General features: G+C 40.1%; 1 protein-coding gene across 1 annotated transcript in view; it reads right to left on the bottom strand.

Moving 5' to 3' along the window:
- Window positions 1–254: 254 nt before the first annotated feature.
- Window positions 255–18879, bottom strand: part of syt9b (synaptotagmin IXb) — a 38930-nt gene continuing 20305 nt past the window's right edge. The window contains exons 5-8 of the mRNA XM_068603638.1: window positions 9298–9418; window positions 8961–9132; window positions 8315–8444; window positions 255–2535 (exon numbers count right to left, since the gene is read on the bottom strand). Of these exons, the coding sequence (XP_068459739.1) occupies window positions 2458–2535; window positions 8315–8444; window positions 8961–9132; window positions 9298–9418 (501 nt within the window). The 3' untranslated portion in view covers window positions 255–2457. The remainder of the gene's footprint in view (window positions 2536–8314; window positions 8445–8960; window positions 9133–9297; window positions 9419–18879) is intronic.

Here is an 18879-nt window from a genome sequence, read left to right as displayed (position 1 = left end):
GTGTGTGTGTGTGTGTGTGTGTGTGTGTGTGTGTGTGTGTGTGTGCGTGTGTATGTGTGTTGTCAGAAGCTCTTCCTATGCCTTTCAATCACAGCGGTGTGCTGGGAGAGCTCAACAAAGGTGTGAGGTTGGGGAACAAAAGGCCTGAGGGGGGTTGGGGATCTGTGTGTGTGTGTGTGTGTGTGTGTGTGTGTGTACCTATCCGTCTTATTCAATCTCTCTCTGAGACATTCACTCACACATGAAACAACCCATTTCGTGTATATATACATATATATGTACTTTTATATATGTATATATATATAAATATTTATTAATAACATCTGAATGGACAATGCACACCGTCTGCCTTAAGTTCATAATACATCTTGTGTTCACGCTTTGATTAGTATCTCACAACAGAGGAGAGATTTAAAAAAATGACTGAAATGAAATGATGCATGCACTACAAACACATAATTTATTATTGTTATTTGTGACAGTGTCCAATACAAAGACATAAACAATACTGGCATTAGTCTGAATTTTACAAAAAAGAAACACTGGCTTCATTAAAACAACTGCAGGGTGTGGTCCCAACAAATAGCATTCAGCTTTATTTAAGGAAGATTTTGAGGTCATTTCATTTTAATTTAAAAAATGCAATACCAATATGGTTCTTCCGCCAGTGTGTACGTCCACCTGAAATACACTATTTTTTTCTTTAACTCAAGGGTTCATATTCATCATCATCGTCATCATCAAATATAATGTTCAAGTTGTCACAAATAAGAATTATCCTCTAAGTCAGAACACAAAAATGTCACTGACTATGTTTACATACACAAAATATTTATTCCACTTTGACATGGGCCATGTGTACAGCATACTCTGTTTATCAAATTCAGAATCAGGCCCTGTTCCCAATGTTTGCTTTTCTGATTAACAAATGTGGAATATGACAATATTATTCTGGTTTTAGGAGCATTGCGTGTACATGACGCATTTAGAATATGCGTCTCAATTAGGATTTTTACGGCGGTTTGCGACACACAACCTCTTGCCAAAAGAAATGCCCAAAACCTCTGGTCCGACGAAAAAAAATACACATTGAAATATTTTGAAAGCAATGCCGACCTTTTCAAGAAGGTGAATGAAAGAGGAAGGCGTGTCACCATCGGTTATGTTTATAGGAGTAAGCACGGATAAGTGTACACGAGAATAGTCATTTTCAGAGGCCATTTGAGCAGCTAAAGAATACTGTCTCTTTTCAAAGTAAGGGCAAAACCTGGAATATTTTGTGCAAGTAAACAGTCACTTAGAAGCACTAGCAGTTGCCCTTTAGTTAGAAGAACATGGCCCTTTCCCCGCCACCACCAACACCTGTGTTTCCTTCATTTTGACCACACCCTGTTGACAAAGTATGACAATTTTAACATGCAGTAAATAAAACACCCTTTTATGTTCCCTGCTTTACACATTCTTGTAGCAAATCCTATTTACTAAACATCTTTGCAGGAAGCGTTCCGTGAGAAAATCGCCCATAAAGGTAAAACTAAGGCTTCTACTAAGGAAAATCTGCAGCATGAAACAACTGATAGAAGAGAGCTGAACTTTTGTCAACCTGAATAGTGTGTCATTTCTAACTCTTACTGCATCTACAAAAGCTCATCACTCACACGAATCAACCACAAGTTACAGCTTCACACATCGGCCTAGAAATGAATGATTTTTGGTCCACAAACGTTTTGTTACAAAAGCTCAAACCTGTTAAGATCATCTCAACCTGTTAGTATTGTCAGCAACAGCTCAAACATAACAAATGAAAGCGCTGTAGCTCCATTGGAATGTAGTCAAAGTGATTTTTTTTTTTTTGGTTGTGAAGACACAAGAGGAAAGTAAGTGAGGTTAGCTTACGCAGCGGTCTGAGCGCACTAAAGCCTTGTTCAGTCTAACCCAGTGGTTCTCAAACTTGTTTTGTCCATCCATGCTTTTTCAAATAATAGAATCCAAAAATTTGCAATCACTTTTAAGTCAACTGGATTGCTCCATCAGACAAAAAAAATAAAATGTGCAGTCACTTTGTTAGAATAATGCAAATAAAGTTCTTATCTGTGCAAAAAATAACTAATATTTGGCAATAACAAAAATAGCTTATTGTGGCTGCAATTAATCTGTTTTGCACTGAATATCTTTTTAAGATAATAACTAGAGGATGTAATACCTAGGGGGCCAAGGAGGGAGGCCACAGTTTGAGAACCACTGGTCTAATGACACCCCAGCTTGAGTTATGGCTGTTAGCTGATGCTTCTACTGGAGGATCGCTTGTTAGTCACTATATCTTTGAACATTTCAGTAGGACTATCTGCTTGTCCATCATCGTCTTCGTTCTACCACCCTAAGGCTGTGTGTGTGTGTGTGTGTGTGTGTGTGTGTGTGTGTGTGTGTGTGTGTGTGTGTGTGTGTGTGTGTGTGTGGTCATGGCGATGGTGGGGTCTTCAGGGAATTGGTGGATCCTCCTTGACTTGCACTCCCCGTCGCTCCCTGTCCGACCCACTGGACCACAAAGGAGAGGAAAGAGGGATGGAGAGAAAGACGATCTGGTTAGATGCAAACAGAAGCCAAACAAAACCAACGGTTTTATTTTGATCTAAATTGTGTGTCACTTATTATCCTTCGAGAGACAATCTCTTCCGTTTTACAAAAGACGCACACCTCATAGAAGACCATCACATTTCAGAGTTTTTGGGGCTTTGTCATTACATTATCCACCAGGCTACTTTGTGTGTGCACTCACTAGCACTTTAAAGAGCACATCACCATAGTTATATTTTGCAGTGAAGATGTTTTTAGAAGAGAAGTCAAATGTTGAGCACCATGATATCCATTGGATTTTAGATTTGAGAGACGCAAACTGAAGCTCATCAGAGTATGTCTTCAAAATGGAAATCTAATGCCTTATTTATTCATATGATTAACAATAATACATCCAAAACATGATAATTTATCCTCTGGAAACACACAGTGGGTTGAGGGGACGTTTTGACAAATGTTATGGGGTCACAAAATCACAGGAATAATCATAGGACAAATACAAACAATTAAAAACCAATATCAGATGTAATATAATAATAATTCTTGAGCAGTGGACGACTAATCAATTTAGTTAGTTTAATCACTTCAACTGGTGCAATATAAATACATTCTTAAATACATTTTATGCTGTCTGTAGATATCATATTGCTATTATAGATCATTTACTGTTTTTAATTACTATTTTACTGTTTATTTGAATTACTTGGTTTTTATTTTACTATGTCTCTCATGTGCACTTTACCCGTCTGCTGCTGTAATCATGCAATTTCCCCATTGCGGCACTAATAAAGGAATATCTCATCTTGTCTTATTAAAGCAATGTGATTGGTTCACACCAGTAATGTAATAACCCATGGCCGTATATAAGAAGTGCTCATTGTGATGTCACCCATTGGTTTGCAGACTGCCGTTATGAAGCCTGAGTTCAGCAGATATGAGCTCACCGTTGGCTTGCAAACACATTAACCACGAGAGCGCCCCTGCAGTCTGCCACTCGTCTTCGTCAACCAATCGTTCCTGTGGAGCCAACGTGAGCTTTCTGCATTTCTCGTTTCCTTTGCTTTCCGCTCAATAGCCTCAGAACTAGCTCGAAACAACTCTGGGGGATTCAAGAGAATCATCTTCTTGTTGGGCCTGGGCTGCTGTGTGTGTGTGTGTGTGTGTGTGTGTGGGTGGGTGGGTGTGTGGGTGTGGGTGTGGGTGTGTGTGTGTGTGTGTGCGCACGCGAGTATGTGAATTATTAACACTCTCAGACTGTGGTCAGGGGGTCAGTGAGGCTCACTCCAACACTTCAGTAGAGCCTTTACAGCCTAAAGTGGATAGGAAAACGAAGTGTGTGTGTGGTGTGTGAGTGTGTGTGTGTGTGTGTGTGCATGTGTGTGTGTGTGTGTGTGTGTGTGTGTGTGTGTGTGTGTGTCAGAAAGAGAGACACAGAAGTTGCATGTTGAAATAATCTCTTAGTTTGAAGTGTGAATACTCTATGTGTCATAATTGTGTGTGTGTGTGTGTGTGTGTGTGTGTGTGTGTGTGTGTGTGTGTGTGTGACGTATCCAGCGGGCCCGGTTTCCCTCGGGACCTCTGTGTGGATCTTTTGAAGAAACACAAATAAGCCATTAGTCTGGTTCTCAGGTCCTGCTGTTGTCGTCCAGTGTTGCTGCTAATGGCCTCAGATAAGCCGCGGGTACTGGAGAGTGTCTGACAGAACCTGTGTGCGTGTGTGTGTGTGTGTGTGTGTGTGTGTGTGTGTGTGTTTGTTTTAGTGGTACACAAGTGGCCCTAGAGATGACGTGAGAGCTCTAACTTCACTGTTGTTGGCGATAGCAGGCTCACTGACCTCCTACCAACACCGCAGCTCCTCCTGTCGACAGTGTGACAGTTAACACTTCATTTACTTCTCGGTGCGGCGCCCTGTTAACACACGCCGAGGGGCGAATTCACAATGGAATGGACCACGGACGATGGTACCAGTGTGAATTGTGCATCATTATTTTTTCTTTATCAAATATCTGCAGTGATTGAGTGTGTGCATCTCCTCATTAAAACAGGCGCCGTGTGCATTTACGCATATTGAAATCTCTTATATTTGACATGCAGTTGGAGCTTTATCCATTTAATTTTTGTTACGACAAAATGTACAAGTTTGAGGGGACAGCTCGTATAAAATCCACTTCAGTTGCCACTAACTTTTTACTGACGCTAATAACATAAAATTGTGTGTGCATTTGGCGCAAAAAATTGCACTTATTACTTCATTTGAATATTTGCTGATATCCCAAGAGCACCAAGACGTGAGAAGAATCCAGGTAACAAGATGCAACTGTCTTAGTTTCCTTTCCTGTTGCTCCTCTCACTCACACCTACACGAGAGTGAAGAGAAAATATGTGGAAGACACATTCTGAAAGAAGACCTGAACTGCCCTCAAACTGCCCTGGGTGTTGTGGAAATACTGTGTATTCCATAAAAAATTAACAGATTGCTTGCTGCAAAGCACTTCAGGGCACAAATAACAAATCGTATCGGTCCAAAAAGTAAAAGCAACAGTTAAGAACAACTTTCATCCTCAACCTGTATCTTGTTCAGATAACTCTCAGAGGAGTTATTTCTGTCTTAAAGTGCAAGGTTCACGATGCTGTTGAGAGTCACAATGCAGGACGGTGTGATCCCTGAAGAGAACAAGCTGCAAACCTCTTCAAATTATATATTTATTCTTTACAAGTTCTTGTTTTCTACCATAGTGTATCTTTTTTTAAAGGTTCTCTATATGGAGCATTAATAAAGCAGCAAACAACTTTTAGTTAACAACTTGTTGTCTACCTGAGCAGAGAATGATGTCATTCAGTGTGTTTAAGCTTCTCTGTTACTTTGTTATAAGGTGGGGCATGCCTTTGAGTGCATGTGCCAGGCTGCAGTAAAGCCGGCGAGGAAGGGCCTTTAACCTGCGTTTCTTCTAATGGCCTTCAGGGGGCGACTCCTTCGCTTGCAAAAAGAAGTCTGATTGTATAGAAATCTATAAGAAAATTGCTCTACTTTTCCCTTGATTTTGATCTGTAAACATTGTAAACATAAGTTTATGTCTCAATCTGTGGTTTCAAGTCTTCTTCAATACAGAATGATGTTTATTTAGTAAATGGTGCTCCACTTGGAGTCAAAAAGAGCATAAAGCAGGGTATGCTTTAGGGCGCAGCTAGCTTGTAATTGACAGGTCACTATTGTTACCAGAGCCATATACGTCTAATGGTACGGTCACACCATAACAGTAACGGATTTTCGCAACGCTTCTTCGCCTAACTTTACTCGCTGGAGTAACTTGGTTAATTGGTTAATTTGCTTTTCCGCAACCATTCACGGTGGAAAGGGGGCGCGGCTTCGTTACACTATGTTACCAACACACAGCCTCAATAGCTAAACTAAACTGACCGATCACATTCCTGTAAAACAGTTTTCATTTTCGTTATCGACCATGGAAAATTACCAACTATTTCTGCGTTATATGTGTTGTGAAAATACCACAAACGTTGGAACATCAAACGCCCTCGGGTTCATAACACCATCTGTAGCCACACACAGCTCGGTGTGAACACGGCATAAGTCACTCATCCACAATCCATTGGTCACTTCAGTTCATTGGTTGCAAAATACCAAGATGGCGACAGCCAAAATGACAAACTTGAGACTTCAAAACGGTGGTTCACAAACCAATGAGTGACGACTACGTCAACTTCTCGTATCTTGTACACATTCAATGGTGTTTGTGGCCCACTGGCTAGCTAATCACCGGCGCTCAGCACTGCACTCACACCAGCGGTAACTGTAACATACAGTGGCCTCATTTGGCATTGCGGCTGGTCCAAACGTGTAAGAATAGTATATAATATATAAGCACAAACATAATCCTTCTGTTTTGAATTCTGAAAATGGACTAGGAAATTGGGTTATTTCGTATTATTATTATTTGTTTTAATCACAAGGGCTCTCATGAAGCCAGAGCTCAAATGTCTCTGTTAAATTAAATACTTGTCGCAGCCAGTTCTAAAGCGTCGGTATCACTTCGGAAAAGCAGCAACCAGAGGTTAAGTAAGTCATCTAAATGGTAAAGCAATCAAAATAGATACTCATTAGATATTAGCTGGCCTGATTTTAGATGGAGATGTCATTAGGGCGACAGAGGAAAGTCAGACACATTCATTAGAGATGGAATAAGACTCCTCATAACGAGCATCGCCAGACCCCTGGTCGAAAATAATGATGTCTATAGAGGGTTTGTGTCAACGGTCCTCATAACGACCACCGTTAAACAGCTAACAAGCTAGCCAGTGTCCGTTACATCTACTCAGGATTATTAAACATGCCAAGACATCTCTTCATAGAGTTGATGACCCGCATGAGCTGGCGGATGGTGGTGGGTTCCATTGCTGCTGATGGGCCTCACACAGCAGTCCATTCCAAGGTGTTTTATATTCTGACTCCTTCAGCTGAATACAAATAGATTCAGCTTTGACAACTCAACATGAATTTACATGAATCAGTCCAGCATCTGTTTTTTATTTTTAATTTTTATAATGAGTGTGGGCGGGGGAGTCAGAAATAGAAACTGCTCAGTGAATGTAGTCACCTCGCTCTCTCTCTTTCTGTGAAAGCTGTGTAAGCCTGTGTTGTGGCAATCCCAGAAAAACAAGTCAACCATACAAAGGGTTATGCAGTATTTCTCTTATGTAATTGTTCCTTCTTCTATTTTTTCTCACTGGACCCAAAAATCAAAATACACAACAAGGCAACGTAAAATACAATACTCATTTAGAAATCTCTTCATTAATGTTTCTGGGTTTCTCTTTTGAATGAAGACACTTGAGCTTTTGTTCACTCTTCTGTACTCTACTCCCCCTTTGTGTATTTATTCTTTTAATATTCCTTCACCAGTATATTTTTGCTTGAGTCTGAGGTACCAGGCCACTGATTTCTTATAATTAATATTAAAACCCATTATATTGAAGGCTCTTCACATCCGGTTGATCTGATTGTTTTTTTTTTCATCAGAAGTGAACCTCATGACCTCATGTTGACTCTATATACCAAATATCAAGCAGTGGCTGTTGGTTGGTTTGGTCCACCTTTGGTCCAAGTCTCAACAACTACAAGATGGTTTATCATTCCATTGAAGACTAACCACTATGGGAGTGTTTTATTTATTTCTTAGACATTTTTGGACCACTATTGGATGGATTGGACGCAGGGCCGGATATTGAGGGCATTTCACATATTTTTTATATAGCACCACCCAAATCATAGCACAATATGTGAACATTCTTTACCTTTGATAAAGTGAAGAGGAACAAAGTTAAAGGGTTTAATACACAGAAAATTCAGAAGAGGTCTCCAATTTGCATTGTTGCATATTTGCGACATTTAAATTTTCTCATTTACCAAATTATATATTTCACTTGTTGGTGGTGGGCCACGCCCAGCTGTTAAACAGCTGATGAGACTCAGACAGTAGTGAATGCACAGGTAGAAAATCCCCATCTGCCACTGTCACTTGTATATTACTTATGCCGTTCAATGCATCCAAGTACAGCAGTTTGGGATTTTTTTCTCTCGAAAAAACAAGCTATGATTTACAGTTTTATACAAACCCCTGGGGGGGGGGGGGGGGGGGGGGGTTGGTTTTGAATTGGTTATTTTGAAACCACAGATTAAAACATTTATAGGAATGTATTTTATCAATACAAAAGCAGCCTATACCTCTATGAGTGGGTGCCAGTGTGCAATGGGTTTTCGTGGGTATGTCAGCATCTCGTTCCAGTGGTCTCGCCCAAGGCTCTCCGCCTCATTGCCCACCCTGCACACCCCGATCACTTCATTATGTCCGACCCTGCAGGACAGAAAGAACAACACATGGAGTTGCATCAGTAATGTACTGTGGATGAAATACATTTACATAGGTTAGAAAATGTCAAATCTTTCTGAAAAATAACCCTTTGATGCACAAGACATTCAAGACCTTTTAATGCACAACGTGGGCCCTAAATATGTTATTTTTCAAGGTTATAGATACAATAATGTAATAATGTATTTTCCACAAAATTGTGTTATCACCCAGGATTTTAAGAAATCATTAAAACCTAATTAATTATAAGTCATAATATAAATTGTCCTGTCACGCTATGTATAGAAATAGTTACAGACATGGGTCAAATTATTTTTTCTCTGCAGAGACAAAACATAATGATGCTGGTTTCAATTTGGTTTTCAATATAGTTTTCAATTCTGTTTTTTGCAGAGTCCAAATTGTTGCCAAACCAAAAACCTGCAATGCTTTGTTTGTCCATTATGTTTCCCAACCTTTTTTCTACCTAAAAAAGGCACTGTATGTCGATAACTCACTAACCGATCATAGTCCATGACAGCTATGAGCAGGCTGATCTGGTCGATGTTCTCAGGGGGAACATCAAACACAATGGCTTCATTGTACACGGGGTTCAGAGTGTTACGCTTGGTTGACGTCTTCCTCTTCTTTAGCCTCCGGCCTTCACACATCAGGGACACTTTCACATACGGATCTGGAGAGGTAGCACGTGGCAAATTCATTGAGGATGCCAAAAATGTCTTGGCATGAAAAAACCATGAAGCAAAATGCTACATTGATTAAGGACTTGAATAATGTGTGAGTACATCTGACTCCACCACATCTCAGTGGAATGACTGCTTTGTCAGTCCGCACTCACCTGAAGCTCCTGTGATGTCCATGGCTTTGAGATTTCTGGCTTTGATCATGGTGATGGTGAGCCTGCCAGCCGTGGGGAGATAGCACAATGAGAACATCAGCTCTCCTAGGTCCACATTGTCCTGTGAAGAAATATATTGCATTAATATATTAATATAGTTTGTTCTCCTATTACCAATATTTTTAATACCGGAAGTGAAGTCTCTGCTTTTAATGGTGGTCTATGGAAACAAGATTTTTCGGAGGCTGCAGGCGACTTTGTATTCGTAGCATAGTTGGCCACTACAATAGGCTGAAACTGACAACAGCAAAGGGTTTTGCGGGGCCATGCTCTCATGCATATACATGTGCACAAACAAATAATGAACCTGCTTGCAAAAGTATTGCTCCAGTGGTAAAATAAAAAGAGGCACAAAACTTGGGCTGCATGATGTTGGATTGGTCTTGTTATATGTCACACATATTGGAATATGAACAAAAAGGAATTTTCACCCTTAATTTTTTGTAAATTTTGACAGATAAATGCATCAATCTGGTGCACTGACATTTTGTGCAAAGAGTGTCAGACTTTGGGGTTTTAAGCTTGAGAAAAACAACTTCAATGTAGGTTCAGGTTTGGTGAGGGTAAAGTAACGGTTGAGTCAAATCCTCAAACATTAATGGGTAGATTCAACAGAAGGCAGATTATAATATGTTACACAAGTCTTTGCACCTCAGATATGGGTCATGCCTGTGACACCTCCGGTAGAAAGAAGAAAAAAACATGGAATCATTTTTAATCACATCTGCAACATGCCGCAACAGCATGACTCATGAGCATGTTTTTCTATCAAACGAATGTCATGTCATGATCATGTCATGTCATGTATAATGGTTTTGAATATTTGGTGCATCTCTGAAATAGTTATTGGATAAACTTGTGGTGTCTGCCGTCAGGTTTAAATGACTCCCATCTTCCTGTGAGAATACCCCTGATTTCACAATTTAGTCATAGTGATGCATATGCCAAGCTCTTTTCCCAATTAACACATCTGAAAATAACGTGTGATGGTGTTGGAGCGAGTGCCGCGTTCATGAGATAACGGTCCAAACAAGGTTTCTTTCAGGGGAAACTCTGATCTCAAGTTGTGCGCGGTCTCCCACACATTGGGCTGACACAGTCCTCCCTGTTACAGAATCTTAAATAAGAAGTGAAAAGAGCAAAAATGTTACTACATTTAAAAAAAAAAAGGGGTCACTCCAATGTTCCCAGTGTCCTTTGTACCCAGGGCAATACGTTCCTCAGATTTAGAGGGCACACAATAGGAACATCAAAATGTTCTCTCACAAAGTCCTATGTTGTCGAGGTTCTATCTTCCACAAACCTGTTCTCATTCTCAACTGGTCACATACAGATGCTTAGTTCGGACTCTTTGGCGTCACTTTTAAACTCACTCGGTAACATTTGGTGTCACTTAGGTTGAGGAAAAGATAGTGGTTTGGATTCAAAGAAGTATGTTTTTGTGTTAGAATAGATTATTGTACTGGGAAACGTAGGACCCTCGGAACATTGGATCCAAGGAACATAGGATCTTGAAAATATAGGACCGTGGGAACATAGGTGTTGAAATTATGGTAAATGAATTGTACTTGTATGGCTCTTTTCTAGTCTTCCGACCACGCAAAGCGCTTTACCACTACTTGTCCCTAACCCTAACCCTTATCAGTCACCACCTCTCAACCCAACACACAAATAAAAAACATATTTACAACTCCAGTTAAGAAGGAGAAAGTGTACACTGATGGCAGAAGCTGCCAAGCGAGGTGCCACTTGCCCATCAGGACTAACTAACAAACAACAGGCAAACACTGTAGGCACAGCTATTTGGGGTTAAATGTCTTGCCCAAAGAAACACAGACAGGGAATAGCAGAGCCAGGGGTCAAATCACCGAGTCTTTGATTGAAGGACGACCCTGCTCTATGACTGATACCCAGTCACCTATAGATCCTCAGAACATGGGACCCTGAAACATAGCATGCGTAAATATGGAACCTTGGAAATATAAAACCCTGGGAACATAGGTGTGGGCCAATTTTGGATACCTTATCACGACATGGAATTTCAAAAAGGAAAATTACAACTGGCAGATGTGTTCCAGCTTTTAAAGCATTTGCAAATACAAGTAATTAAATGTACTTGCTACTCTGAATTCAGCTGCTTTATATTTCAACAGACACGGTTGCCAAGCAGGTTAACTCAACTCTCGGATGTGTTTTAAAAGTATTCTGTTCAATCAGTGATGAATACACAGGACAGTTGTGATTTTGTAATTTATCTTTCTAAAAAGCCAATTAGATAGAAAGGCTAGTTAAAGGTCACTGCTGCTTGAACTGAAAATTTATTGTGTCCCTTTGACATCAATATTTACCCTTTGTAATGCTGATTAAGATTCATTCGAGTCAGTTTATATGGGCAGCCACACACACACACACAAACACATTCGGATGCTACTGCTCTGGGTCTTCTGCTGAAAATCAAATTAAACAAAATGAGTTGATTCATCACGGATGTCAGCATCTGCACGCCTGCAAGCGTTGAATCGCACAAATGCACACAGAAGGAGAGTTGATTCATCACACGAGCTGCTGAGGCAGAATCCACCATCGTCATTGCCGTCTCCCAGGTGAAACACGGCAATGAATTTTTTGTCACAAGCACAGGAACTCACACAGACCGACAATCACAAGCTGGCAGCAACCCCTTTAGCCCTTCAGACGATAATGTGATATCCTCCTCCCATCGCACACGCTCATGCAGCACACTTAAGTTTTCAGACTGTACAGTGCCGCTTACTTCCCCTCCTCCTCTGAGCACTCAAATCAAGCCCGCGGTCAGGATTATGGTCACTTGTGCTCAGCCAATGGAATTAGAAAGGTGCTCGTAAGCGCTCCAATAAAGCAGAGAGAGAGTGTGGACAGTCCATCTTCTCCAATTATAACACAAGCACCTTCTCTCCCTCAGGGGCAGCGAGGCTTTATCTGCGAGCCTCTCTGCTGCTGTGCCTTTAATGATCACAGGCTCAGTCTAGCTCGATCTCAAACCCTTTTTCAATCGTGTTTCTCCCTTTTTTCTTCCTCCACTAAAAGTGTGTTGTGTTTAAAAGGCACAATGAGTAGGATTTGCTTGTTGCAACTTGTAAACCAAGCTGGCCCCTCTTTCCTGGCTCAACGAAGGTCAGTGTGCTCGCCAACAAACTAAAGCCAACCTCGGATTCACTTTAGTTTTGGGACACGCTTTGGGCGCTTGGTGTCTCGCCGCTGTATATATGGGCTTACCCCCACACCCTACCACTACCAAAGCTTTCTCTGAGATGCTTACAATCTGGCATAAGGGATTTTTATAGAGGTTAACACCCGGAAATGGTATATTTTTTACAACAATGCATTTTAGAATTAATTAATCGAGTCATTTCTGTTATGCAGCAACAATTCTGCAATAACTTTACTTTTTTCCCCATTATATAAGAATAGTGGCTTGTTTAAGTATCTCAAATAATATTCCTCAATGCTGTAATGTGAGGGATCCAGATTTAGCTAGCTAACCCTTTACACATGAACTAATAACTAACTAACTAATAACTAACTAATAACTATATAGGATGTGTTTAAATGATTGTGATGGGACCCACTTTCTTCATGATTTAACCACAGGGGTGAGGAAGTACTAACTAACAGGGCAGAACATTACTTTAGGGACACACAGTACATTATATAATGGTATATATATATATATATATATATATATATATATATATATATATATATATATGTATATATATATATATATATATATATATATATATATATATATATTTCCAAATTGCATTGTTCTGTGTTTGTGATAAAGAGGACTATAATCTATCATTTAAGTCAATTGTTATAAGTATGCGCTGCAACAATCTGGCAACCTGTCCATATGAATGTGTCACTGTGTGACACATGTTATAGAAACAAGTACCCAGTCATGCTCCCAAGAGGCTTATTAGAAACAAAAAAAAAGAAAATCAAAGCGTCAGATATCAATTATTATTATTATTATTATTATTGGGACTTTTATCCTCTAGGGCCAAGCTCCAAAAAAATCAAACATGGATCCTCCATTTCCCAGAATGCAACTCTTTACTTTGTCAATGCCCACATCCTTTAAACTCTGTTTTAAAAGCTATGTGTGATAACATACCAGTTTGGATGTGCCCAGGTATTATGTTGAACTGAGATAAACCTGATGACATCACTACGACATCATCAGGTTTTAGAAAGCTCCATTCTGCGTTAAGCAGACAGAAAAAAAGAACGTACATTGTAGGCAATTTGCTTTCTCTTGATTAAACAACAAGTGTTATTTAATATAGATTTGACACGAGACACCAGCAGTCTTAACGTTAAAGGAGCTGCATAGGTGTCCTTGACTACGTTAGTGTTTCCCTTTTCAATGCATGCCTACAGCATAAAAGCAGCAATTCTCCGAAGGCTCCTGTGAAAACCTCAGGGGCATACAGTAACGCAATGCAACTGCAAAGCATATTAAAAATGCATGTGTCATCACCCTTTTATTCTGCACAGCAGAATGCATGGTTATCGTTTTGATTTAAAACTCCAATAAGCCACAAGTTGTTTTGATCTAACTCATTGCCAGTTGTAGCCATACTTGTTCCTATAGTATGGAGAATAATTCTTTTGCTGCCACATCTGTTACTGAATCTGTGAAATGTTATTCTTAGCCTAGTTCATGCACTTTTGATGCTAATGTTCTCATTGCAGGGACCGTATCCATGGCAAACTTTCTCTTATCTTTTGGTAAGGAAAGTTAGCTTAAGGTTATATTGTGTTTCTGTCTTATTTTTGGGGGGTAAAATTTAGAAATAAGGAATTCATTTTGGGGCTAGGTCTTGCAATGTTGGGAAGAAGTAAAAACTATACTACTATGTATGTAATGTACAGTTGGGTCTGTGGTCTGAAAAAAACTCTTATTTTTCTCCTTTTAATAATGATGTTTGCATAACAAAAGAGCCTACATGAGTTGAGTACTAAAAATGCATGGCATGAGAGTTTGTTCAGCTCACTTAAACATCGGAGATCCCGTTACACAGATTACCAATTATCAACAGTACAATATACAGTATCTGCCTGGCTGAACATGGTGGAAGTAAATAAATCAGTGCCGAGGCTGAACTTGAGCTGTATGGATGAATATACCCTGGCAGAATCAGGTTACATATCCGTCATAACTCTCAGTAAAGAACAGTGAGACAGATACACGCAGAACTGGTAGCTGATTTGTAGACGTGCACATGCAAGACATGAGGCCTGAAGGAAAGAGTGATTGTGTATCAAAGTTGCCCTCAAACAAATATGCTCTCTGATCCAATACCCAGCATTTCATTAAATCTGTACCACATTCATTCAGAAATGCCGATATAATTTAGGGAGGCCATTGCTTTCAAAGCGGGACCCCTTGCGTGTTTTCAATCAGGATGGGGGACAATGGACCCATTATTGCTGAAAGATAATTAGACTTGTCAGAGTGTGGAAAAATCCCAGGTGTGAATGATCAAATTAATGACGGCTGAAATCCGTTTAGCTGCTTTGATTTCATCGTCCCGGTACCGTGCACTGGGACGCTTGAGTTTAAGGGAGCCATCGTTAGTGTAATTAGTAACACCTGCACTCTTCCTACTTTTGACAAGTCAGACTGCAGGGAAAAGGGTCCGTTATGTCATCGCTTTCAGCACGCCTACCCGCGCACATCAGCACCACGGACAGCGACTCAGCAGGTAAAGAAAATGATGTCTTGCGTCCCGAGATCCAACGGAACACAGTTTATTTGAAAACTGTGAAAACACTTAGATAAAAAGAAACATGGCAGAGTAAGCCAGAGGAAGTCATGGTAAAACCAACACGCTAACAGAAAACATTGATGACACAGCAGCTAAAACGAAAGATTCAATTCACAAACACAAGATTTGCCTCGGAGGGCTTTACAATCTGTACACATAACATCCCTGTGCCAGGACCTCACATCAGATCAGGAAAAACTCAGAAGAAAATGCTGTAAACCAACTTCCCAGTAATAAAGAGCTGCCACTGACTCTGTTGACCATAAGCATCATAAGAATCATATTTCTCACTTAGTCCCTGAGGACACATGAGAAGACAAGTGCTTGTTATACGTTACCATTGTTGGGAAATGGGAACCTCCTTTACTGAATTAAACACACACACATGGCCATGCTGACCCCATTTATCAAGGCCCGAATTACAGGCAAACGAGACTGCAGTCAATAGTATTGACTGACCCTGTAGGGGCAGCGGGTGACGGTGTCTCTGAGCTCTTTGTCTCCAAATAATCTACAGCCGAGGAGGAAATGGGCAACTGCATGTCACAGCATGATGTCCCAAAGCAAATTGAATCTATCCAGTGAACAGGCTAGGGAGTCTCTCGACACTCATAATTATTAAATACAACACATCTCGCCCAGTTGAGTAGGAAATGAGGGAACAGACTATTGGCATTTATTCAATACACAAATGTTAACGTCTCAGGAAACGATGCATTCAAGTAGTCGACTTATTGACTGCAGATTGAGCCAAATGGATTACTGGGTGGTTTGTAATGAGCAGTGAGTCTGGAGACTTTTCTTTAATGATGCTGTTGATTTTTCCCTTTGAGTTCCAGGATATTAACAGCCACTAAACTCTCCAGGGGCTCATAAAAGTAAGCTCTCACGCATGTCTTTTCATTAGGGAAAACATTAAGCAACAAAAAATACATTTAAAAAGAAAGTGGTATAACCTGGAAAACTATAGCTGCTAAATTAGTGAAAAAGTCAATTGTGTCAAACATTCCATCAAATCTTAAATTGTTTTCATCCCACCTGCCTGTTTATGAAACTCTCTTGTCATTTCAGATCTTCCCACAGCCTCAACTCTCATTCCTCTCACCTGGTTCTCCTTGCCCATCTCACCTCCAGAACATCCTCTCATCAATCCCTCACTATTCAAGTCCTCCACTTGCACTTGTTCCTTGATGTACTGCCAAGCGTTCTGAACCTGCCTGTTCTCAACTACAGGTTTTCTGCCCGCTTCTTTTGGATTTGTTTGCCTTATGACTGATCTCCTGGTGTTGACCCTGCCTGAACTTGAATAAACCAAACTATCCTTGTCCATCTGTCTCTGTGTCGTTCCTTTGGGTTCCAGTGTCCTGTACTAGTAACTGTTATAAATTGTCACAAAAGACTTAGCAAATCGAAAATGTATCCACGCGTCTTTGCAAAATGTTATTCTTATGAAAATTACTTGATTCAAATTCAATTTGATTCAATTTCTGTGTACTTTGACTGTAACTATGGTGCAAGAGTGTGTCAAAAAGCATTCAGATGGACTAATAAAGCTTGTCTGTTCTAAAAAAACAAAATTGCAAGAAAAGGAAAAGGCGCGTCCTTGCAAAGCAAGTCAAGTGACCCTGTTCTCGACTCTTGGTGATGCAGTGACTACTCAAAGGACTAGTTGGTAAACAGCTTTAGCTGCTCAGAGAGACTGACCGACGAGCTCCATTTTCTCTTTACATTACATATTCATACACATACTACTTTCCCCATGCAATTAGAAAGCTTAGCAAGTATTTTAAAGTGGTTTATACTTAGTTAAAAATAAAAGGTTCAACCAAGCGGCACCTATCGGGGCTACCAAAAACTGCAGTTCCTCAAATAAACACTTGAGGCTGGCTCCAAATGACTGACTTTACGGAAGGCATGAACTAATTTTAGATAAGCCAGGACTTAGCTGCCAAGATGGTGCCAGCTCTTCAGAAAGATATGGGGGACACCAGGAGACTAAGTCCATGCATGATTTGGTTGCAACACAGCTAATAAGTTCATCTCACCTCCTACATTTGGGACGTTCTGGTTCTTCATTCCTTCCTTGCTATTGTGAACTCACAAAACTATGTTATGTGGCAGTGATGTTGGCAATTCACTATGCCAGGACTTTACAAACTAGATAAAGAACAACAAAGCCACTGGAGAGCCGTAGAGGAAGGTCGTTTGTATAAAATAATCAGTTGTTAGTTCCACTTGTTAATGCCATATCATCCCCACAGAAGAAGCGTCTGACCGTGGTAAGCTTGATTTATTTATATATTGAAACTTCAAAAGCACTAATCTGCATGCCTGCCTCAGAGTATAGAGTCCAGGCACTGTACACTGTGCCAGTGCTCCAATGGTCGACACCTCACAAGAGGAATAACTTATTTTTCGATTAGCATTAAGCCCAGAAATATGTGTACATTACAGAGCATATGGCCAGGAACGGATGCTCGCTCTGTGCCAGGAGCTATGATTAATGCACGCAGACTGGACCAGTGTCGGGTCCCTCCTTGTTATCCCAAGGGAGGTAGCCTAGTTCTGTTGGGGGACAGGCAAGAGAGAGTCACTGTGAAAGCTCCATGTTCCTTCAGACCTCCCTTCCTGATGCCAAACGCCGGGACATGGCCACAAACTGACACATGTGCAAACACAACTCAGATTAAATCAATACAAACTGGAATTGTTCTGCCACATATGGTAAAATATGAGCTCCCCATTGACATATGGACAGAAGAAAGGCTCTACATTTACTGCCACACACTAAAAACACATATTTAAATAGTGTTAGTAGCACTTAAATGGCACTTACTGATAGCACTTTGTAGTTTAACTTTCTTGAAGAAACTGTACTTTCTTGAATTGTGTTGTTCTGAGTTTGTACTCATAGTAAAATTGCACTTATTCAAGGACTGTTGTATGTAAATTTTAACATCCAAAGAAAAGTTTTGTTTTTACAGTCTCTGTCCTGAAATACTGTATTTTTGGATGGCCAAGGCAAAATCTATGCCTTTCCATGTCCTCTAAGCCTTATCTCATGACCATATCATTTTAATGACTTCATAAAACAATTGTATATATTTACAGAAAAGGGGTGTGTGTGTGTGTGTGTGTGTGTGTGTGTGTGTGTGTGTGTGTGTGTGTGTGTGTGTGTGTGTGCGAGTGTGTGTGTATGTGTGTGTGTGTGTGCGTGTGTGTGTGTGTGTGTGTGTGTGATAAGCACAGCGAGAAGTTGAAAGTAATTCACAATTTCTTGAGGAGCTGTGTGAACTGTTTTTTCAACATGTCAGTCTCTCCAACGAGCCTGTTAAAGTGCAGAAGAGACTATGAGGAATAATTAATTGAAACGACATAATTGATGTGCACAAAAAATCTGATGTTTTCTCCTAAAAAGATAGTGGAAATATTTGTTAGCGTTAACATTTGTTTTTACTAACAAAAAATAGTATTGTTTGACTAATCATTCTAGATGTTTGTTTTATTTGGATTAGATTTTTTAAAGTGTTCTTTCAAAAGTGTTCTTTTGCTAGTTTTGTTTGGTTTAATTATTGTCTTGTTCAGTACATACAGTTTGTGCATGATTCATAATTAGTTTAATTTGAATTGGGTAACTGCAGTTACATCTTTATAGGCGGGTAAAGGACCAGCATGCACCTATGTGCTCCCCTGGGAGGGTTTATTT

The sequence above is a fragment of the Clinocottus analis genome, unplaced genomic scaffold, assembly GCF_023055335.1.
Source record: "Clinocottus analis isolate CAN_PGR_092001 unplaced genomic scaffold, fCliAna1.0.p SCAF_6, whole genome shotgun sequence".
Classification (NCBI taxonomy): Eukaryota; Metazoa; Chordata; class Actinopteri; order Perciformes; family Cottidae; genus Clinocottus; species Clinocottus analis.
Note: the sequence above shows the minus strand (reverse complement) of the source record. Positions and strands in the feature narration are given on the sequence as shown.